Here is a 19609-nt window from a genome sequence, read left to right as displayed (position 1 = left end):
GATAGGGGGTGATAACGAACACGACTTAACATAAAGAGTAGACTAGTAAAAATGAGCGACGTATCTTATATTTGTTCTGGAGAATTAGTTGTTAGGATCAAATATAAGTTCAGATATAGTTGGCCAGGATTAAACATAGACAAGACTCAACAAAGCGTTAAGATTAAATATAGATAGACGTTAAATCCAATGGTCATAGTTTGTTTTAATAGCCATTGTATTTAGTTAAAACGACTATGATTGAAACAAAGTAACTAACTATTTAATGGCTATTAACTAAATAGGATAAATACAAACCCATTGTTAAAGGATTCTTTGATGGATTAATATGATACTCGACCAAGGCCTTCGACAACTTCTTGTTTCCTACCTTCTCCTTCTCTTCTACTTCCTTCCTGTTTTGGCACAAAATCCCAACATCGTCCAGTCAGCACCGGCTTACACTGCTTGCCAGTCCATTACGGTGACCGTGCGGGATCTATAATACTACCAAGTAAGCCTATGGATAACTCGGGTACTTATGCTACTCTTAGTAAATTCTTTTGCCCAACTGAGAAATCGACTAATGGGAAGTTTCATCTATGCCGTCTTTCTGGATATCATATGCTTTTAGACCTGTTTCATTTGATTCAAGGGTCTCTCTGTGTTATGGATATCCATTCCGATAATTCAAAGCCTTCTATCTATAGTTATGTCCCTCGGGTTTTACCCTTCGACCTATAAAGGTTGATCCTCGCATTGAGATGAAGAGATTGAGAAGAGAGAAAGAAGAGGGACAAGAAAAGAGAGGGATCAAGGAGAAACACAGGACAGTAGGATGAAGATCTCTTCTTATTCCCACATATGTGATCTTAACAATTGGTTTGTATTTATATAGATGTATCGTACTAAATATATAGAAAGTCTGTTATAGTCTAACGGTTTGAGGATCGAACGGTCCATAGACCGTTTCAATCTATTTTAATCATAGCCGTTATAACTATTATAACGGCTATGGAGAGAACCATCTAGACCGTTCTCTCGGTTTAAATCGTACCTGTCATAATGGCTGAGGAACGAACGGTTTAGGCTGTTCGATCTGTTTAAAGCATAGTCCTTATTGATATAACTGCTACGTCCGATATTAATCGTCCAGGATTTTCTTCCTATCTATCTTTTGATCCTATCTATCTTTTATCCCGATCTATGTTTGAACCTGTATGTTTCCTATTTTGTCTAATCCCTAACGAGTATAGAATACGTGCATAATTACTCTCTAATCTTCATTAAGTTTCCTACTTATGCAGATGGCGAGCTTTCTCCGTCTTCACGACCCCCATGAATGTGCGGCACTAAGTTCCTCACTAGGTTGTTGTTGAAAGGACTTGAAGCATTAAGGCAGACAATGCTCAATAACTATCTGGTGTTTTGACTTTGGGATTTATTAGGCAACATGCGATCAGTATCATCTATAATTTTGATAACACTTATCTCGCATGGTACTGGATTCCAATACCCTGTAGATGATAGCCACCATGTATTAGAAATAGTTATCTGTAGATGTAATATTCATCTATCTATACTACCGTAATAGGAATACATGTGCACTTCTGGCCTCTGATTGGCTGACAAAATAGTGTGTGAGAGCGAGAGAGAAGAGAAACGGTTGAGAACGGTTTTGTCATCGACAGCTTCTGAATGTTTTTGATCGAGAAGTCCTGCATTTTTTGATCGAGAAGTCCTATATTGTCGAGAGTTGCTTTGAGCAAAAGGTGAACATTCAGCCTATCTCCTATTTCAATTGATTTTTATTTTTATCTTTTCATCTTTTCACAAAAGATGAAGAGATCGAGAAAAATTCTGATCACGAAGCACAACCCGCTCCAAGATGAAGCGATTGGCCGATTCCGACCACCGATTTCTCCGCTACAGATCTCCGCTCCCACTCTGATCGATCACGCCACCATCCTCTCCCCGCCGAAAACGCGGGTCACCACTCTCAGCAACGGATTGAGGGGCGCCACGGAGTCGACTCTTGCTTCCCGGACGGCCAGCATCGGTGTCTAGATCGACATCGGAAGCCGGTTTGAGAGTGAAGAGAGCAACGGGGTTGCCCATTTCTTGGAGCATATGATATTCAAGGGGACTGAGAATTGGACCATGAGACAGGTGGAGGAGGATATTAAGAACATGGGCGGGCATTTGAATGCTGACACTTCTAGGGAGCAGACGACGTATTATGCCAAGGTTGCTTCCGGGATGTGCACCCCCATCATCCGCTCATCAACCAATCCAATCATTCCATCCATCTATCTAATTTCCCTATGATTTATCCATTTTCACAGGCAGGAAAAATTGAAGTGGTGATGTGCGAAGGAGAAATCATTGCTTCAGATGTTGGTGGAAGATGGCGGATGAACGGGGCAAATGATATAGAGGTTTTAGCCGGTTGAATCATTCACGGATAGGGTTTTGTAAAGAATGGGAACTAGGGTTCCAACGACCCAGTTCATCTCTCCCGTCGCCAGTTCATTCGTCACCGGCTCACTCGATAATGGCAAAGAATCAACATCAGTGGTGCGCCATAGTTTCCATTTTCTTACTGATGTTAGATATTTTCCAAATAAATCAAGAAAAAAACCCAGAGTTTGATTTATTCTATCATTTCTATGCAGAGCGAAATCCACGAAACGTGCAGCGATTCTCTTCCCATGAATGGCGCTGCATCGGAAGATCACTCTAGCCTTGTGACTAGATAACTTTTTCCTTCAATCTATCCCGTCTTCTGATCAATAATACATTTTTGTTCATTGTCCTGCTGCTTAGTCTGGCCATTAACTATGATTTCTTTATTCCACTGATCCATTGTGATCAAGTATAGATTTTCCATCCACCCTGCCATTGTGATCACGTATAAATTTTCTGTCCACCCTGCCATTTTGATCAAGCAGAAGTTTTTATCTTTTTTGTCACTGTGGACAACATCTTTATTGTCCATTCCACCCTATCACTGTAGTCAAGTAGATGTATTCATCGTCTTTCGGCTTCTAATTCCAGGGATGTGCCCAAGGCGATGGAGATTCTTGCAGATATTCTTCAGAATTTGAGGTTAAGCGAAGCCCACATCAATCGGGAGCACAACGTCATTCTTCGCGGGATGGAGGAGATGGTATCTTCTTATTTTTTACTTCTAATTCTGCTCATTTTTTGGGAATTATGTCTTCTTTTGGCTCTTCAATTGTCTCCCGGTAGTCGGCTCTTCTCTTTGATTCTAGTATTTTGAGTAAAAACTGTTTGATTGAAATGATTTAGCTACAAATTGCTCCAAACCACATTTTAAAAATAAATATCATCTTGATCTTGCTTTTTTTCCTTTCTGAAATCAGTTTTCCTTCAAATATAGTTGCCTCAGACGTCTCATCTCATTTTCTGATCTCAAAGTTGAGCAAAATTTTTTATTTTTTATGGGATTCTTTCATGATCTTCAGTTGCTTTTTTGAAACCTGTGTTTCTTTCAAAACATCCAAATAACACGGTTTGATTGAAATAATACAGTTTTTAAAGGTGACTGAAAAATTCTTATTCGATTTCATCCTAATAATTTGTTGTTCTTTCCTACCTTTCAGGTGGAAGGTCAGGCCAAGGAAGTTATCTTTGACCATTTATACGCGAGGGCTTTCCAATACATTTGCCTTTAACTTACTTTTGGCTCTTAAGTTATCTCCCGGTAATTGATTCTTCTATTTGATTCCAGTATTTTGATTAAAAACTGCTTCATTAAAATCTAACGGTCTTAATTTCATTTTTTTTAGCTATGAATTGCTCCAAAAACACATTATTTAAAACAATGCCATCTTCATCTTGCTTTTTTGCCTTTCTCAAATCAGTATTGCTTCCAATACAGTTGACTCAGATGGCTCATCTCACTTTCTGATGTCAAAATCGAGGCAAAATTTATGTTTTTTTACGTGATTCTTCCCTGATCTTCGGTTGCTTTTTTAAAACCTGTATTTCTTCCAAAATCACACGGTTTGATTGAACAAATACAGTTTTAAAGGGCAAATTAACAATTTTTATTCATTTTCATCTTCATAATTATTGTATTTTCCTTCCATTCAGGTGGAAGGTCAGGCTGAGGAAGTATCCTGACCATTTACAGGCGACGGCTTTCCAATACACTCCATCGCACCAGACAATATTGGGCTCAGCCCAGAATGTGAATACCATTACTCAGAAGCATCTGTTGGACTACATATCAACTCATTACACCAGCCCTAGAATGGTATTTTTAATTCCTTCAATTAAAATTATCATGACATGAAAATGTTTTTTTTTAATTCAATTTTCCATCTTCAGGTCATCTCTGTGTTGTTGCTCTGAGTGACTGAAGATGGGTTTTTTTATTCACCACGATTTCAGCTGATGGCAGAAATGTCCGACAGCGTTTTGCAAGGGTGGAGGGAAGGAGCGATCTGCTTTCCTCCGACTGATTTTTAAAGATTTCCAAAATTCAAGATATTGATTATCTTCGCTCCCAGGATGAGAACGGCCCTGCTTTCTCACTCTTCTCTCTCTACCCTATGGGAGCATTGCGAGTGGGCCCCACTAGCAATGCTGGCTTTGGGTAGAGAAGAGAGAGAAAGCAGGGCTTTAGCAAATAATTAAAAGACGGAAAAAATAATGCCATTGGACTCTTTGTCTCTCTCGGTCGCATTCTGTCTCTCTCTCTCTCTTTCAGAGGGCTCTCTTATTTTCCCTCCCTCTCTCGCCCTCTTCTCTCTCTCCTTTAGAGTGCCCTCTTATTCTCTCTCTCTCTCTCCCTCTGATAGAGCGCCCACTTATTCTCTATCTCTCTCTCTCTCTCTGTTAGAGCGCCCTCTTATTTTCCCTCTCTCGCTCGCGCTCTGTCTCTCTCTCTCACTCTTAGAGCGCGCTCTTATTTTCCCTCTCTCGCTCGTGCTCTGTCTCTCTCTCTCTCTCAGAGTGCCCTCTTATTTTCGCTCTCTCTCTCTCTCTCTGTTAGAGCGCCCTCTTATTTTCTCTCTCTCGCTCGTGCTGTGTCTCTCTCTCTCTCTCCTAGATCACCCTCTTATTTTCGCTCTCGCTCTCGCTCTCTCTCTCTCTATTAGAGTGCCTTCTTATTTTCTCTCTCTCCCTCGTGCTGTCTCTCTCTCTCTCTCTTAGAGCACCCTCTTATTTTCCCTCTCTCGCTCGTGCTCTGTCTCTTTCTCTCTCTCTTTTAGAACGCCCTCTTATTTTCTTCTTCTCACTCGCACTCTGTCTCTCTCTCTCTCTCTCTCTTTTAGAGCGCCCTCTTATTTTCTTTCTCTAGCAATGCTTGCTTCAGGTAGAGAAGAGAGAGAAAGCAGGGCTTTAGTAAATAATCAATAGACGGAAAAAATAATGCCATTGGAGTCTCTCTCTCTCTCGGTCGCATTCTGTCTCTCTCTCTCTCCTTCAGAGGACGCTCTTATTTTGCCTCGTTCTCTCGCCCTCTTCTCTATCTCATTTAGAGCGGCCTCTTATTCTCTCTCCCTCTCTCTCTCTCTCTCTGCTAGAGCGGCCTCTCATTTTCCATCTCTCGCTCGCACTCTGTCTCTCTCTCTCTCTTAGAGTGCCCTCTTATTTTCCCTCTCTCGCTCGCGCTCTGTCTCTCTCTCTCTCTTAGAGCGCCCACTTATTTTCTCTCTCCCTCTCTCTCGCTCGCGCTCTAACAGAGGAATACATGTGCACTCCTGACCTCTGATTGGCTAAACAGAGCGTGAGAGAGAAGAGAGAGAGTGAGAGAGAAAAGAGTGAGGGATAAGCGGTTACAAAAAACAGTTATAGCAGCGAAAAAGTTTATCTGTCCCTTCGTCGCTCCATCTTTTTCTCCCTCTCTCCCTTTGTCTCTCCCTCTTTTTCTCTCCTTCTCTTTCTCTCGCTCTCTCTCCCCCTCTCTCTTTTTCTCGGAATTTCTCCCTCTTGCTCTGTCTCTATTTGTGCGTCTCTCGCTCTCTTCCTCTTGCTCTCTATCTCTGTCCCTCTTGGTCTCTCTCTCCCTCTCGCGTTCTCTCTCTCCCTTCATCGCTCCCTCTTTCTATCTATCTCTCTCCTTTCGTCTCGCCCTCTTCTTCTCTCCTCTTCCTTTCGCTCTCTCTCCCTCTCCGCCTCTTTCTCTCTCACTCTCTCATTCTCGCTCTATCTCTATGTATCTCTTTCTTTCTCTCTCTCTCTCTGTCCCTCTCGTACTCTCTCTTCCTTTATTGCTCCCCCTTTCTATCTCTCTCTCTCCCTTTGTCTCTCCCTCTTTTTTTCTCCTTCTCTTTCTCTCGCTCTCTCTCCCCTCTCTCTTTCTTTCTCACTCTCTCTCTCGCTCTGTCTCTATCGGTCTCTCTTTCTGTTTTTCATGCTCTCTCCTTCTCTCTGTCCCTCCCGCGTGCTCTTTCTCTTCGTCTCTCCCTCTTTCTATCTCTCTCTCCCTTTGCCTCTCCCTCTTTTTCTCTCAGTCTCTTTCTCTCGCTCTCTGTCCCCCTCTCCCTCTTTCTGCCTTGCTCTCTGTCTTGCGCTATTGCTCTCTCCCCCCCTCTCCCTCTTTCTATCTCACTCTCTGTCTTACGCTATCCCTGTCTCTCTCTCCCTCTCTCTCTCTCTTTCCTCTCCCTCTCTGGCTATTTCTCTTTCTCTCCCCCCTCTCCCTATTTATCCCTTTCCTTTTGCTTTCTCTCTCTCTCCCTCTCATGCTCTCCCTCTCCCTTCGTAGAGAGAGAGAGAGGGAGAGAAGGAGAGAGGGAGGAGAGGGAGAGGGAGAGGGAGAGAGCGATAGAGAGAAAGCGAGAGGGAGAAGGAGAGAGGGAGAGATCATCAGTGGGGAAGCCAGAGGGAGAGAGGGAGAGAGAGAGGGAGAGAGGGAGAGGGAGGGAGCGATAGTTAGAAAGCGAGAGGGAAAGAGGGAGAGTGCAATAGTGAGAAAGCGAGAGGGAGAGCGGGAGCGAGAGAGAGAGAGAGGGAGAGAGGGAGAAGGATAGGGAGAGAGGGAAAGAGAGGGAGAGAGAAAAAGTGAGACGTATATTTGCCAATTTGATTGAAGAAAACAAACGATGTTCATCCTGGCCTCTGACTGGCTGTACCTTCCTTCATCGGTGAAAGAGAAGATAATCGTTTCCGTTCATGGGTTTCCCATCAGAAATGCTCTTTTATGGAAATCGGTTACTGAAACAAAAGGCGCTGGGGTCAACTGGAACGCACGTTCATCAGAGAACGGGGTTCAACTGGTTCTCCAGCGTCATTCACGGCGGCGGCCACGTCCTCGAAGCTCCCTGGATTTCCTCTCCGGCAACGCCTGCAGGTTTTATTTCCTCTCTTTCTCCCCTATTTGTCTATCTCGATCGATCTATATCTCTCTGGTTCACTCTCTCTCATCTATATAACTGTCTCTCTATATCTCTCTCTGTCTCTCTCAATTGTATAGATCTCACTCTGTCTCTCTCAAATCGTATCTAGCTCCCTCTTTCTATATCTGTCTCGCTCTATCTCACTCTATCTTCATCTATCTCGCTCTATCTCTCCATCTCTATCTCTATCTATCTCTCTCTATCTCACTCTATCTCTCTCTGTTTCACCCTATCTCTCGTTATCCCTATCTATATATCTATCTATTTCGCTCTATCTCTCTCCATCTCTATCTATCTATCTCGATGTACTCTCTATCTCTGTCTGTCTATCTAGCTCGATCTCTCTCTATCTCTTCCTATCTCTCTCTATCTAAATCTATCTATCTATCTATATATCTCTCTATCTCTATCTATCTACCTCGCTCTATCTCCCTATCGCTCTCGCTCTCCTTCTCTTTGTTTATGTGTTTTTCTGTCGCTCTCTGTCCCCAGGTTTCTACTTCAATTCCTATCTCTTTCTCTTTTTGCTTCTGTCGAAACACTTTTTCCTCTCTCCTACAAATGGACGAAATCATTCAGGTCTTCGTACAGGCTTCTTTCTATCGATTTATCTCTATTTGTACGAAACCACAAAATTCTCTCCTGAAAGTTGAAAACCTCAGGCCAACGTGCAGTTTTTTTTCTCTCTCCAACTCTCTCACTCCCTCTCTTACCATATCTCTCTCGCTCACTCTCACTCTCTCTTACAATCACTCACCCTCTCTATTACTCTCTTTCTTTCTCTCTCTCGCACACTCTACCTTACTCTCTCACACTCTCTCCTACTCTCTCTCTCTCTCTCTCTTTACCAATGCGTTTTTCTATCGCTCTCGGCCCTCGGGTTTCTACTTCAATTCCTATCTCTTTCTCTTTCTGCTTTTGTCGAAACACTTTTTCTCTCTCCTACAAATGGACAGAATCATTCAGGTCTACGTATAGGCTTCTTTCTATCTCTTTATCTCTATTTGTATGAAACCCCAAAATTCTCTCCAGAAACTTGAAAACCTTAGGTCTACGTGCGGTCTTCTTCTCGCTCTCCAACTCTCTAACTCCCTCTTTTATCATATCTCTCTCGCTCACTCTCACTCTCTCTCTCACTCTCACTCTCTCTCTATTACTCTCTCTTTCTTACTCTCTCTCTCACACACACACTCCCTTACTCTCTCACACTCCCTCCTACTCTCTCTCACTCTTTCTTACTCTCTCTCACTCTCTCTCTTACACTCTCTTACACTCTCTCTTGCTCTCTCTCACTCTCTATCTTACACTCTCTCACACTCTCTCTTACTCTCTCCCTCACTCTCTCCCTCACTCTCTCTCACTCTCTCCCTCTTTCTATCTCTCACACACACTTTTTCTCATGTTCTCTCTCACTCTCTTACTCTCGCTCACACTCTCTTTCTAACTCTCTCTCTCTTTCTCTCCCTCTCACTCTCTCTCTCACTTTTTCTCTTTTCTCTTTCACTCTCTCACTCTCGCTCACACTCTCTCGCCTACTCTTTTCCTCTTACTTTCTCTCTCACTCTCTCTCTTACTCTATTTCTCCTCTTTTTCTTTCTCTATCTCTCGCTCTCTTCTCTTATTAATCTAGTTCTCACTAGTTCTCTTAGTTGCTTACTCTCTCCTTCTCTTACTGGCTTTCTTTCTGTCTCTCTTTATCTCCCTCTCTCTCTCCCCCTTCAATTTCTATCTCTTTCTCTGTGTACCACTGTCGAAACCCTTATTTTTCTCACTCCTACTGCTTGAAGAATCTCTTGATTTAATTCATGGGTCGATTAATCATGCCATATGTACAATAGTGAATAATTTATTTAGTTCTCAGTTATTCAACCATCTCTTGGTCTAATTCATGAGTTGATTATTCGCACCTGTAAAATCTCGTTCTATAATTATTGTTTTTGCACAGATGCCGATGGGATGGGTTTTAGGTGCCCTTTCATCCTTGCCTGCTAACAAACTTAATTTGATTGCTATTGTCCTTATAAATTCTTATACTCTACTTTATTTCAAATTATTCTTCTTATTGAAGCAGCCAGATATTTCTCTTGGCGGATCTGAATTATGGAATTTCGTTGGCAGCAACAGAGGCGAGAAGCTTCGATGCAAAGAATGAATGGGCGAAATTGTGGCATCAGGACTAAGTGAGGTCTGCTCCGCCACCCATCATCTATGCTACCCCTGGCATGTTATCCAAACGAAGTAGCCTTCTTTTTTTTCCTTCTCATTCATCTGTATACAAGCTTTAGATCTCTGTGGTTCATATGAGTGGCTGAAGCTGGGATTTTTTAATTCTCCCATAATGAGTATGGCCCTGCTTTCTATCTCTTCTCTCTCCACCCGAAGTGAGCATTACGAGCGGGCCCTACTATCACTCTCCCGCTCACTCTCACTATCTCTCTCACTATCACTCTCTCTCTCTCTATTACTCTGTCTTTCTTACTTTCTTACTCACTCTCTCTCTCTATTACTCTGTCAGGCCTAGTACATAGCGTCGCATACCTGATGGATCTAATAGCCGAAACATGTGGAACTTTAGACATCATTGCTTTGTCTTTAGAGGCCTTAGGTGAGTGCTCGTCATATATTTTAACTCCATGTCTCCTCGGTATGAGACCTCTCTTGGAGTTCTCCATACCAAACCTTTATATAATGGTGCCTACGTATGTCGATAGCGATAATCGTAGCGACCTTATCGATCGATCTCTATAGATACGTATTTCCAATACATCGGTAGCCGCTACTTTTCATGACTTACGTGGCTCTACTGTATTTTTTGGGGCATGTTCATGAACTGAGCGTTCATGTGATGAGATAGCATGTATTTATTAATTTAAGATTTCTTCCAAAACTACTTTACTCCCAATATCTTCTCTTGGAAGATATTCGTCCTCTAGGAATATGGCCCTCTTTGAAACAAATTGCTTCCTTTCTTGGGCCGCTAAAAGTAGTATCCATGTGTCTCTTTCCACTATCCTACAAATCTACTCAGCTCAGCTCTGGATTCCAGGTTTTCTTGATCATTCCTCTTCACGTGGGCATGCCATCCCCAAACTCTATCTCATTTAGTGTGGAAGTTATCGATTTGCTGGGTAACATGTTCAAAACATGTGTTGTTGTCTCAAGCACATATCTCCATAGGAACACAGGTAGTTTTGAGAAGATTCTTATAGATCTTGCCATGTCTAACAAGGTTTAATTTAACTTTTCCCACAACCTATTCATTTGTAGTGTGTATGGAGGAGTTAGCTGAGTTAGGATACAATCATGCTTTATGAATTGAGTGAACTCTGTACTCAAATATTCTCCACCTCGGCATGATCGAATATTTGTCTACACTTTTGAGATTATTTATCTTATTCACTATTAAATTTCTTCGATTCCTCAAGAGTTTTAGATTTATACTTTAGTAAGTATACCTATCCGTACCTAGTAAAAATCATCGGTGGAAGTAATGAAGTAAGAACAACCACCTCTAGCTTGGAAAGGCATAGGACCACATACATCAGAATTTATGGGTCCCAAAATGCCCTTGGCATGCTCCCCATTTCCCGAGAATGGTGATTTGGAAAACTTAGCCAGAATGTAAAATTCACATGTTGCATATGATTCAAAATCAAATGAAGCCAAGTTTGCATCCTCATGCAACTTTAGAAATCTTCCATTTCCAACATGCCCATGTAGTTTCATAAATAGGCTGTGTTCCCTGATTGTTTACTTTCCTTAATAGCAGCATCTATTTAATGATTATAACAAGAAACATCCATCTGGTATGGGTCATTGACCAATGGTGCTGATGCGACCAACTTATTCATCAAATAAATAGAATAATATTTGTTCATAATGGTCAAGGTGTACCCAAGTGCATCCAAACATGAAACAGATACAACGTTCTTTGTTATGCAAGGAACATAGTCCCAGTCTTCTAAAGATAGAAAATCTGCAGCTAGAAGCTTGAGTTTCACTGTCCCAAAAATGATAGCAGCAACTCTTGTGCCATCCCACCTCTCATCTTCACCTCGCCTTTGTTCAGCTTTCTTCTACTTGTTAGCAAGTGCAAGTCATTGCAGATACAAGAGCCACATCCAGTATCCAATACCCAAGATGTTGAATCTCTACAAGAAAAATATCTATAACGTATATAAATGAAGCATCGCATGATTCTTTTGAGTTGTTTGATTGATGCACTTCCTGTAGTTCCTCTTGAAGTGGCGCTTGGTCCTACAATGGAAGCAGGTGTCTTTATCGCAGTTGTCTTTGTGTGCCTGTGGTGCTTTCACATCATTCTTCCCTTTCCCTCATCCTGAAGCAGAGATCACTTTCTCTTCTCCTTAGCTCTAGTAGCATAGAGAACTTGAAGCTTGTCATTCTGAAGGTTGCCCTCGGATGTATTAAGCATCCTAAGCAGCTCTAGTAGAGTGGTCTGAATTTTGTTAATGTCAAAGTTAACAATGAAGTGGGAGAATGAATCAGGTAAGGATTAAAGAATAAACTGCGTGATCATCTTGGTGGGGAGTTCAACTCCCAGGGCTGATAGCCTTTTTGTGGACTCAGCCATCGTGCCTACATGATTGTGTAGTAAAGACGACTCGGTCACGCAAGCCCTGAATAAGCTCTTTGATATCTCATATCTCTAAGTTCTACTCTATTTGGCAGTTAAGTCTATCGAATGAAGTAACATTGGCCTGGCCTACATATATCTATGCTGCATTGCAATGCATTGCATATAGAAGCTAAGATGTAGCATTGGGTCGTAGTGGAATCATTTTTCTACTTCTTGTATTCCATTCTCTCCCCTTTAGTTGCATCTGGTGCACTCTCACTCAGCCCGTCACCCCTAAGAAAGTAGGTTATGTGCTCATACTTAAGGGGGGTCTTTGAGTTTTTTAGCCAATTAATAAAATTTAATCCAATCAATTTGTTGGGATCCATTATGCCATGAACCAGGTTGCTCGATGATATATTTACAAGCACGAAATATGTGTAATGCATAACAAGTCCAAACAGATTCTAGGTTCCCACAAAATGTATTATTCCATACAACCCTCAAGTGTATGAAAGTGGAGAAACCGGCTCTCTCATAGTAGGGTTCAGAATTTCAAAAGTTAGAGTATGATCTCGAGTATAGCCCCACCAATCACAATACACATTATCGAAAACCCATCTCATGGGACTTGCAACTCTTTGTAATATCGAATAATGTTTTGGTCCCCAATACTTATGCCGCTTGTAGTATACCCCTACTAACCACTGAGTCTTGTCCGCACATTACCATCGTTACTTGATGAAAAAATATGAGTTCTTAGTTCTTAAGTATACCCCAACCAAACTACAGTATACTCCCACCAAACTACACAGTTCATCTATATTGACCTTGTGTCACACACGACTTCTTAGTTCCTCATCCTAAATAAATAAGCCTGAAGTTGACTCGACCAACCTAGGTTAAATGGACTTGGATCCCAAAACAATATCGTGGGAGGACAACTCTTCAGTTCGTTACTTTCACATTACCACTCGGATTTTTAACACTTTTTTTATGGACATGTAGTATTTCATGTCTTATTACAGCCACGCTTATATAGGTATCTTTGATGGCGTATACGCATGTAATATCTCATCTTAACATACACTTTGTCTTATGTGTGGTGTATGAATTTGTGTGGGAAAGTGTAAGTTCACTATCTCATATAGTCAGCTCCACTTTCATGTAATTGGTCCACTAAATTAACAAAACCTACATTAAGTGCATTCAATTTTTTGTTTTCCACAACATACTTATTATACCACATATCTATATCACAAATAAAATCACCTAACAAATGCAATATAACACAATTATTTAATTACTTCAGAATTGTATTAAAGAAACAAGAGCATCATGCTTTCAAATTCAATAACTTTAAATAACTCATGGAATTTTGTTGAAGGACATAATGATTTTGATATTAAATTATTTAATTCAATAAAATCAAAATGATGTTTTCATAATTTAATGAACTTGAAATAATTTATATTTGGATTTACATTAGTTAATAAGACATAAATAATTTCCTTGAATTTTTCTCAAAATTCACACAATTCATTTTGCATTCAATTTTTATAAAAAATTTAAAATATGTATACTAATAAGTTACATCAAAACTATTTAACTATTGTATATATACATATAACATGTAAGAGTTGTAGTGCAACACCTTTTTTTTTAAACGGGACCGCAGGAGGCTGCTCAGTACACAGATTCCACATTCCCTAAAATTAGAATTTATTTTTTTACATTTGACCCAACCCAATCAGATGGGATTGAATCCTATCAATGTTCATGCCCTAATCGGATCTGGTCAGATCGCGTCTAGTAAACCGACCAATTTAGTTGAACCAGATTTGTGACGGCAATCCAATCTACTCGGATCCAATCTGGTTCTGACCCTCTTGACCCAAAGCATTGACAGCTTTCAAAACCTCTTGAAACTAGATCGGAGTCGCCTGGCGCGGCTAACTGCACAGAGCCACTGATAGTTCCAAGCAATTGCTGCCGGTCCCCCATGGTTGTCGTTGAGGGCCCCACTATGTATGTCTACGCATGAGTACAGTGGCGTTGTGTGATAGCGGGGTCCCCATGGGCGTTCGTGGGCACTTGTGGGTGCCTTGTGTGCAGCCGTGGGTGGTCTGCACCAGGCCTGCCACCTAGGGCTGTGCGCAACGCCGAAACGGGCTGCACAAGAGGCTTCAAATGTTTTTAGGGCCTTTCAAAATTCAAAATTTTAACGTTATTTCAAAGGGTTTTCAAATCCCTTTAAACCAAACCTGTCAGAACCTGGATCCTATGCCAGTGTTGGGTTCTTTGCCTTTGTTCATACATGAAAAAAATGATTCCATATATGCGGAAGCGTGTTAATCGACTCTATAATCAATCTTTAAATGCATACGGCAAATGTACCTTGTGGGGAACTTGTTCCACCATTTCCTTTTTCACTTTGAGGCCATTCTAAAGCCGTTTATGTGACCGCCCTCTAGAAGTATCCAGTCGGTAACTTGGCGCTTGGATCTCCACTTTGTCTTCTTCAACTATTCTTGAACATCATAGAGATCCTCTTAGCATGATGACCCTACGCTTGGTTGAGTGGAGAAGAGGGTGGGAAAAGGGAGGGCTCTCAAATCTAACTGATCTTGGGGCTTAAAATAAGTACCTCGTGCCTATTTCTATTTTACTTAAGTTTTCCTCAAAAATCATATGAAGTAAAATATATCCACCAATGCCCTTATGATCTTAGGTGTGTGACCCGCTTGGCCCTTGTATCCTTCTAGTTATAAACATTAGTGGCACAATAACAATTATTCACCAATTTTATTAATTAACTATATCAGCCTATAAATTAACTAACTAGGGAGTTAGTTAAAACAATCAATAGCTTTAGTTTCCAGCTCGCGTGATGCCAAGCTACACCTCGTGGTCTACAAGATACATAGTAGTGTGGTTTGTCATGAAACCCTAATCCATCGTTCATCTGAACTCACTCAGGGAACCTTTACCGCCATTCATTATCGTATATGTATAGTCCATCACCTGGTCGAGATTCACAAATGACTTAGGGTGTGGTTTATCGTCAACTCCTAATATGTCATTTGATTAGTATGGAGGCATAACTAGAATCATTGGAGAACTCCTCCAATATCCTTAATACCCTAGCAAGGGATTTTCTGCACCATCTTCATGGAGTTAATCTCATTTGGTATCAAGGACGAATGTTCCCATCTTGACCACATAATCATCCCCGTGAGCTTCTTACCACATCCGAGCTATGACTTGTTTGAATACCATGATTAAAGGCTTCTAAGTCACAACCAACATGTAGTCGTCCAATCACAAGATGTCCTTGGTGTCTCAAGTGAGTAGATCACTAATATAAATGTGAAATGAGTCAATCTGACTGGCGTTTACCCATAATACCATTCAGGGATTTTTCAAAGAGCACCCACTATATGTCTTTAAAGTGGTCATACTAATAGCGATAAGACCACTTAAACTTATTTTATAAATATGATTCGTTATGTTTTTCTATATGGATAATTCAATGTCCATCTGGACTATCCATCGAACATAGTTATTTAGAATAGATGTTTAAAGACTAGAGTTCATTGTATTGTGATCTCATCATTATTCACTGTGTCAATGCACGTAGTCATGGACTTTTTCTTAATCCTCGTACTGGAATAACAAAAAACATAATATTTTATTCAATGAAGCATATATAAACACGGTGGTGTTATTGGTTTGACGGCTACATAATATCCATCAAATTTAACTCATGCTCTTTCATTTTAAGGGCAAAAAAATCAATCGGAAATGTTGTGTACAAAAACAAATTTCTAAGCAAGTTTGTCCTACTCCCCTCCATTTGGCCTCTAATCATTTCGTTAAAAGTAGATTAGAGAAAGTTGTCACCCTAGTTTCGTATTATTCCTCTTTTTATGCATTTGTCGGTGTAAAAGAATACCCCAAGCTTACCATCATCCAAGAATTTCAGTAAATCTGCTCTAATGAAGTACCCAATGCCCTTCCCCCACTTCGAAATATCCAACAGGCATGGATCTTATCGAAAGTTTATCCCTTTCAAATTTTCCCCACCATCCAATGAGTCCTTCCAAGCATAAATGATTGCAATGGAAAAATCAATAATTTATTAATGAAGGGTTTATTTGTTAGAGTCCAAGACCTTGTGTCGTCCTGACATTGCACGCTCCAAAAAAATATAGAACTTCGAGAATGTGTATTGATGCTAGATGCATATATAAGATCAATGTCAAACATAGTTTTCCTAATTCTGTACAAGATGACATTATTGATATGCTTTTCGTGCTTGATTATTTTCTAAGATTGATTTGAGAAGTGGATTTCATCAAGTAACGATAGTCGAAGAAGATGGACAGAAAACTGCTTTAAAAACTAAGGATTGTCTTTGTGGAGGGTTAGTTATGCCACTTGCCTCGTCAAATGCAGCTAGTACATTTATCAGGGTAGTGACCCACACCCTTCAAGAATATCTAGGAATGTTTTTTCGTTGTATACTTGGATGATCGTTTAGACTATAGCAATGATAGAAAGAAAGATGATTCTAACTTCAGGATGGTATGCCATACAACAAAATCAAACCAGTTCTATGCTAATATTAGGAAGTGTTCATTCTATCAACGTCATGTCACCATTTTAGGATTCTTTGTTTTGTCTCAAGGATTTTCTATTGATCCTAAAAAAGTTAAATCCATTTTAGAATAGTGAACCCCTCACAAGGTTTGTGATTTTGAAGTTTTCATGGGCTAGCCACACTTTATATATGGTTTATCAGTGACTTTAGGTCAATTATGGCTCGAATTACATGTTGTTTACGTAAAGGATATTTTATCTGGACAGATGAAGCCCAAATATCCATTGGAAACCATCAACATCAAGATGACCCAGGCTCCAATTCTTAAATTACTTTACTTTTTCTAAGATTTTTGAAATAGCATGTGATTCTTCTGGAATATCTATTTGTTGTGTCTAGCGCCAAGAGGGTCATCATATTGGTTTTCATAGTCAGAAATTAAATGATGCTAAACTCATGTATTTTTCTTGTGTTAAAAAACTACGTGCACTTGTTCATGTTCTTAAGTATTGGGGCCAGTATTTATTGTCATAATCTGACTGTGAGGCTCTTAGTTATTTGAATTCCGAAATGAAATTAAATGGAAGACATGGAAAATAGTTCAAATATATCCAATCTTATAATTTGTTTATCAAACACGAACCTGGAGTAGAAAACAAGGATGTCAATAACTTAAGTATAAATGTCCAACTGTTATTTGTTCCTGGTAGTCAAAGTCTTGGTTTGGAACGTGTTAACAAACTTGATAAAGAATGTCATGATGTTACTGAAAGAAAAATATATATTTAATATTTTTAATATATTAATATAGATTAAAATACAGGGATTTTGATGCGAATGGTCATAGCGAGGCCGCGTGGCAACATCTCAACCGTCGGATGTGAATCTGGCGGTTGTCCGTCCAGATTCGTTCGTCCATCGTCTGGAGCTTCCGGACGGACAACTGTTTCATCCTGCGAGACGAAAACCGTCCCATCTGATGCTCCTATGATGAATTTTTGTCCCGAAATTTGTCTAGTATCCTTGAATGGGACGGTTTTTTCCGTCCTGAGACAAAAAAACCGTCCCGTCCGCGTCCCTGCACTGTAGGTGTTAGCATGGACTTTATTTTAGGACTCTCTAATACCCCAAGGAAATTAGAGTTTACTTTTGTTATAGTCGGTGGTTTCTCAAAACTGGCTCCTTTTCATGCAAGTCGTAAATTTCGGATGCCACACTATTGTTTTCTTTCATTCTTTTATTGCATGTCGCTCATATTTTCTTTCACTAAATTGACTGTCTGCATAGAATTCCTACAACTATTGTCTCTGACCGTGATGTTATACATTAGCTATTCTTTGAAAGCATTGTGGCATCACAAGGGCACCAAACTTTATTTTATAGCTACTTTCACACTCAGTCCAATAGTGACGCTGAAATTCTTAATCGGACTCTATGAAATATCATTCAGTGTCTTCTACACGAACATCATGGTATTTGATATTTGATAAGTATAAAATAATGGTGAATTTTAAAAGAAAATTTAATCCGTTGTAGTTCTTGAGTTTTGGTTATACAATAAACATTATAAAAACCTAACTTAAGATGTATGGTGATAACTATGGGTATTGTCCAAGGGAAGCTAATGAAGAATACTGTTTGTGATCTGCTTGAATAATTTTGACCCTAATTAGAGCTAAATTGATCTGCAGTGAATATCAAATAACTCTAGTTAAATGAAGCATTTAGAAAACAAGGGTAGAAGAGATGCGAGCAATAGAAGAAGTAAGAAGCTCCAAATTCACTTATTTGATCCAATCAAAAGGATCAAAGGGGTTAATTAAAGGAGATTATAACAAAATCTGATTTGGATCTAGTTTAATTTTCAGAAATTTGGTAACACAATTTACTAATTATTACATCATAATAGCAATCAACTATCACCTGGAAATTAAACTTTCATAAATATCTTAATATGCAAATAGAATCGCTAAGTAAATTTTATATTCTCTCCTTTCAAACCTAGTGAGGCCTTGTACATTCTTCTTAAGCCTAGCGTTTAGAAATTCAGTCCTTGATCAAGAAAAGTGATGAAGGAATTCACTAAGCAATCATCCAAATTACACTAAAAATCAAATACAATAAAATAAAAAGCATCTAATAAAGTTTATCCAGGATGAAGATCCTCTTGTCTTGTAGCTATGATAGAGCCACATCCATAATGGCCTCCACCTCTCAAAGTTCAGCTGTAAAACCTTAGTTAAATGGTAAAAATCACCAATTTACCTCTTAACCAGTACTTATTTCTTGTTTCATTAAAGTAGGATTGATCTAAACAATCCAATTGTAAATATATCAAGAGGAAATGAAGAGAAACAAATCCATAAAAAATCACCTCAATTGGACTTCCCAATCAAAAGTTATTAATAAATGAAAATCGACTAATCTAAGCCCTTGGATCAATTTTCATTTATTTATTTAACTTTTTTCCTACACGCAATGTTGGGGTGTTCTCTGATTTGCCGACGCATTTGAAATTAAAAATGGCGGGTTCATTCTCATAGTGCCAGGTAAACCCCCCCCCCCCCCCCGCCCCCCCAACACCCCGTAGAGAGAATTTGCTGGTATTTTTAAGAAATGTCTTTGATTAAAAATGCGTGCCCTGACAGACGCTGCCAAGAAAATATTTATCCATATGTCTTTCCTACAAAAACAATGAAAAGAATCCTAATGAATTTCAACAAAACCTTGCAACTGTTTTAATTGGTTATAGTAGATTAAAACCGCACTATTTTGAGGGGATAATTGCAACGAAATTTTAAGGAAAATCCCTTGAGCTTTAGAAATTGCTTAAAACTCCATTTTTCCTTATAAATATACTTTATTTTCATTCAAAGTATCACTTCTTCCTCGAATAAATTCCCAAAGAATTTCACACAATTCCATGGAATTCTATATAATTCAGTAATTCGTCAGACGTTAATTAACATTAAAACTATTTTTAAACCTGCCATTTCATTTAAACAGGATTTTTCCAAGCTTAAATGAATTCCCTCAAATTCATAAATTTGCATAAAATTAGGCAAACATCAGAAT

The 19609-nt window shown here is 39.6% G+C and overlaps 2 protein-coding genes across 2 annotated transcripts; both read left to right on the top strand.

The window, feature by feature from the left end:
* The first annotated feature begins 1822 nt into the window (after nt 1-1822).
* Nucleotides 1823-4255, top strand: LOC144714832 (uncharacterized). Its single transcript, XM_078589624.1, has 6 exons — nt 1823-2226; nt 2325-2556; nt 2655-2726; nt 3037-3148; nt 3606-3706; nt 4099-4255. Exons 2-5 carry the CDS (start codon nt 2461-2463, stop codon nt 3635-3637), a joined length of 312 nt encoding a protein of 103 aa, XP_078445750.1. The 5' UTR covers nt 1823-2226; nt 2325-2460; the 3' UTR covers nt 3638-3706; nt 4099-4255.
* Nucleotides 3913-9612, top strand: LOC144714613 (uncharacterized). The gene is made up of 4 exons (XM_078589393.1): nt 3913-3926; nt 4099-4195; nt 5812-7306; nt 9471-9612. The coding sequence occupies exons 1-3, from the start codon at nt 3913-3915 to the stop codon at nt 6886-6888; spliced, it is 1188 nt and encodes a 395-aa protein (XP_078445519.1). The 3' UTR covers nt 6889-7306; nt 9471-9612.
* Nucleotides 9613-19609: the final 9997 nt, after the last annotated feature.

The sequence above is a fragment of the Wolffia australiana genome, chromosome 2 (genome assembly GCF_029677425.1).
Source record: "Wolffia australiana isolate 7733 chromosome 2, ASM2967742v1".
In the NCBI taxonomy this organism is placed as follows: domain Eukaryota; kingdom Viridiplantae; phylum Streptophyta; class Magnoliopsida; order Alismatales; family Araceae; genus Wolffia; species Wolffia australiana.
The sequence above is the reverse complement of the archived record's forward strand: the minus strand, read 5'-3'. Positions and strand labels throughout refer to the sequence as shown.

Coding starts and splice junctions, on each gene's coding strand:
- LOC144714832 (XM_078589624.1), top strand. CDS start 2,461: ATGGGAACTAGGGTTCCAACGACCCAGTTCATCTCTCCCGTCGCCAGT. Junction 2,557..2,654: donor GCAAAGAATCAACATCAGTG/GTGCGCCATAGT, acceptor ATTTCTATGCAG/AGCGAAATCCACGAAACGTG. Junction 2,727..3,036: donor CGGAAGATCACTCTAGCCTT/GTGACTAGATAA, acceptor TTCTAATTCCAG/GGATGTGCCCAAGGCGATGG.
- LOC144714613 (XM_078589393.1), top strand. Junction 4,196..5,811: donor TATTGGGCTCAGCCCAGAAT/GTGAATACCATT, acceptor CAGTTATAGCAG/CGAAAAAGTTTATCTGTCCC.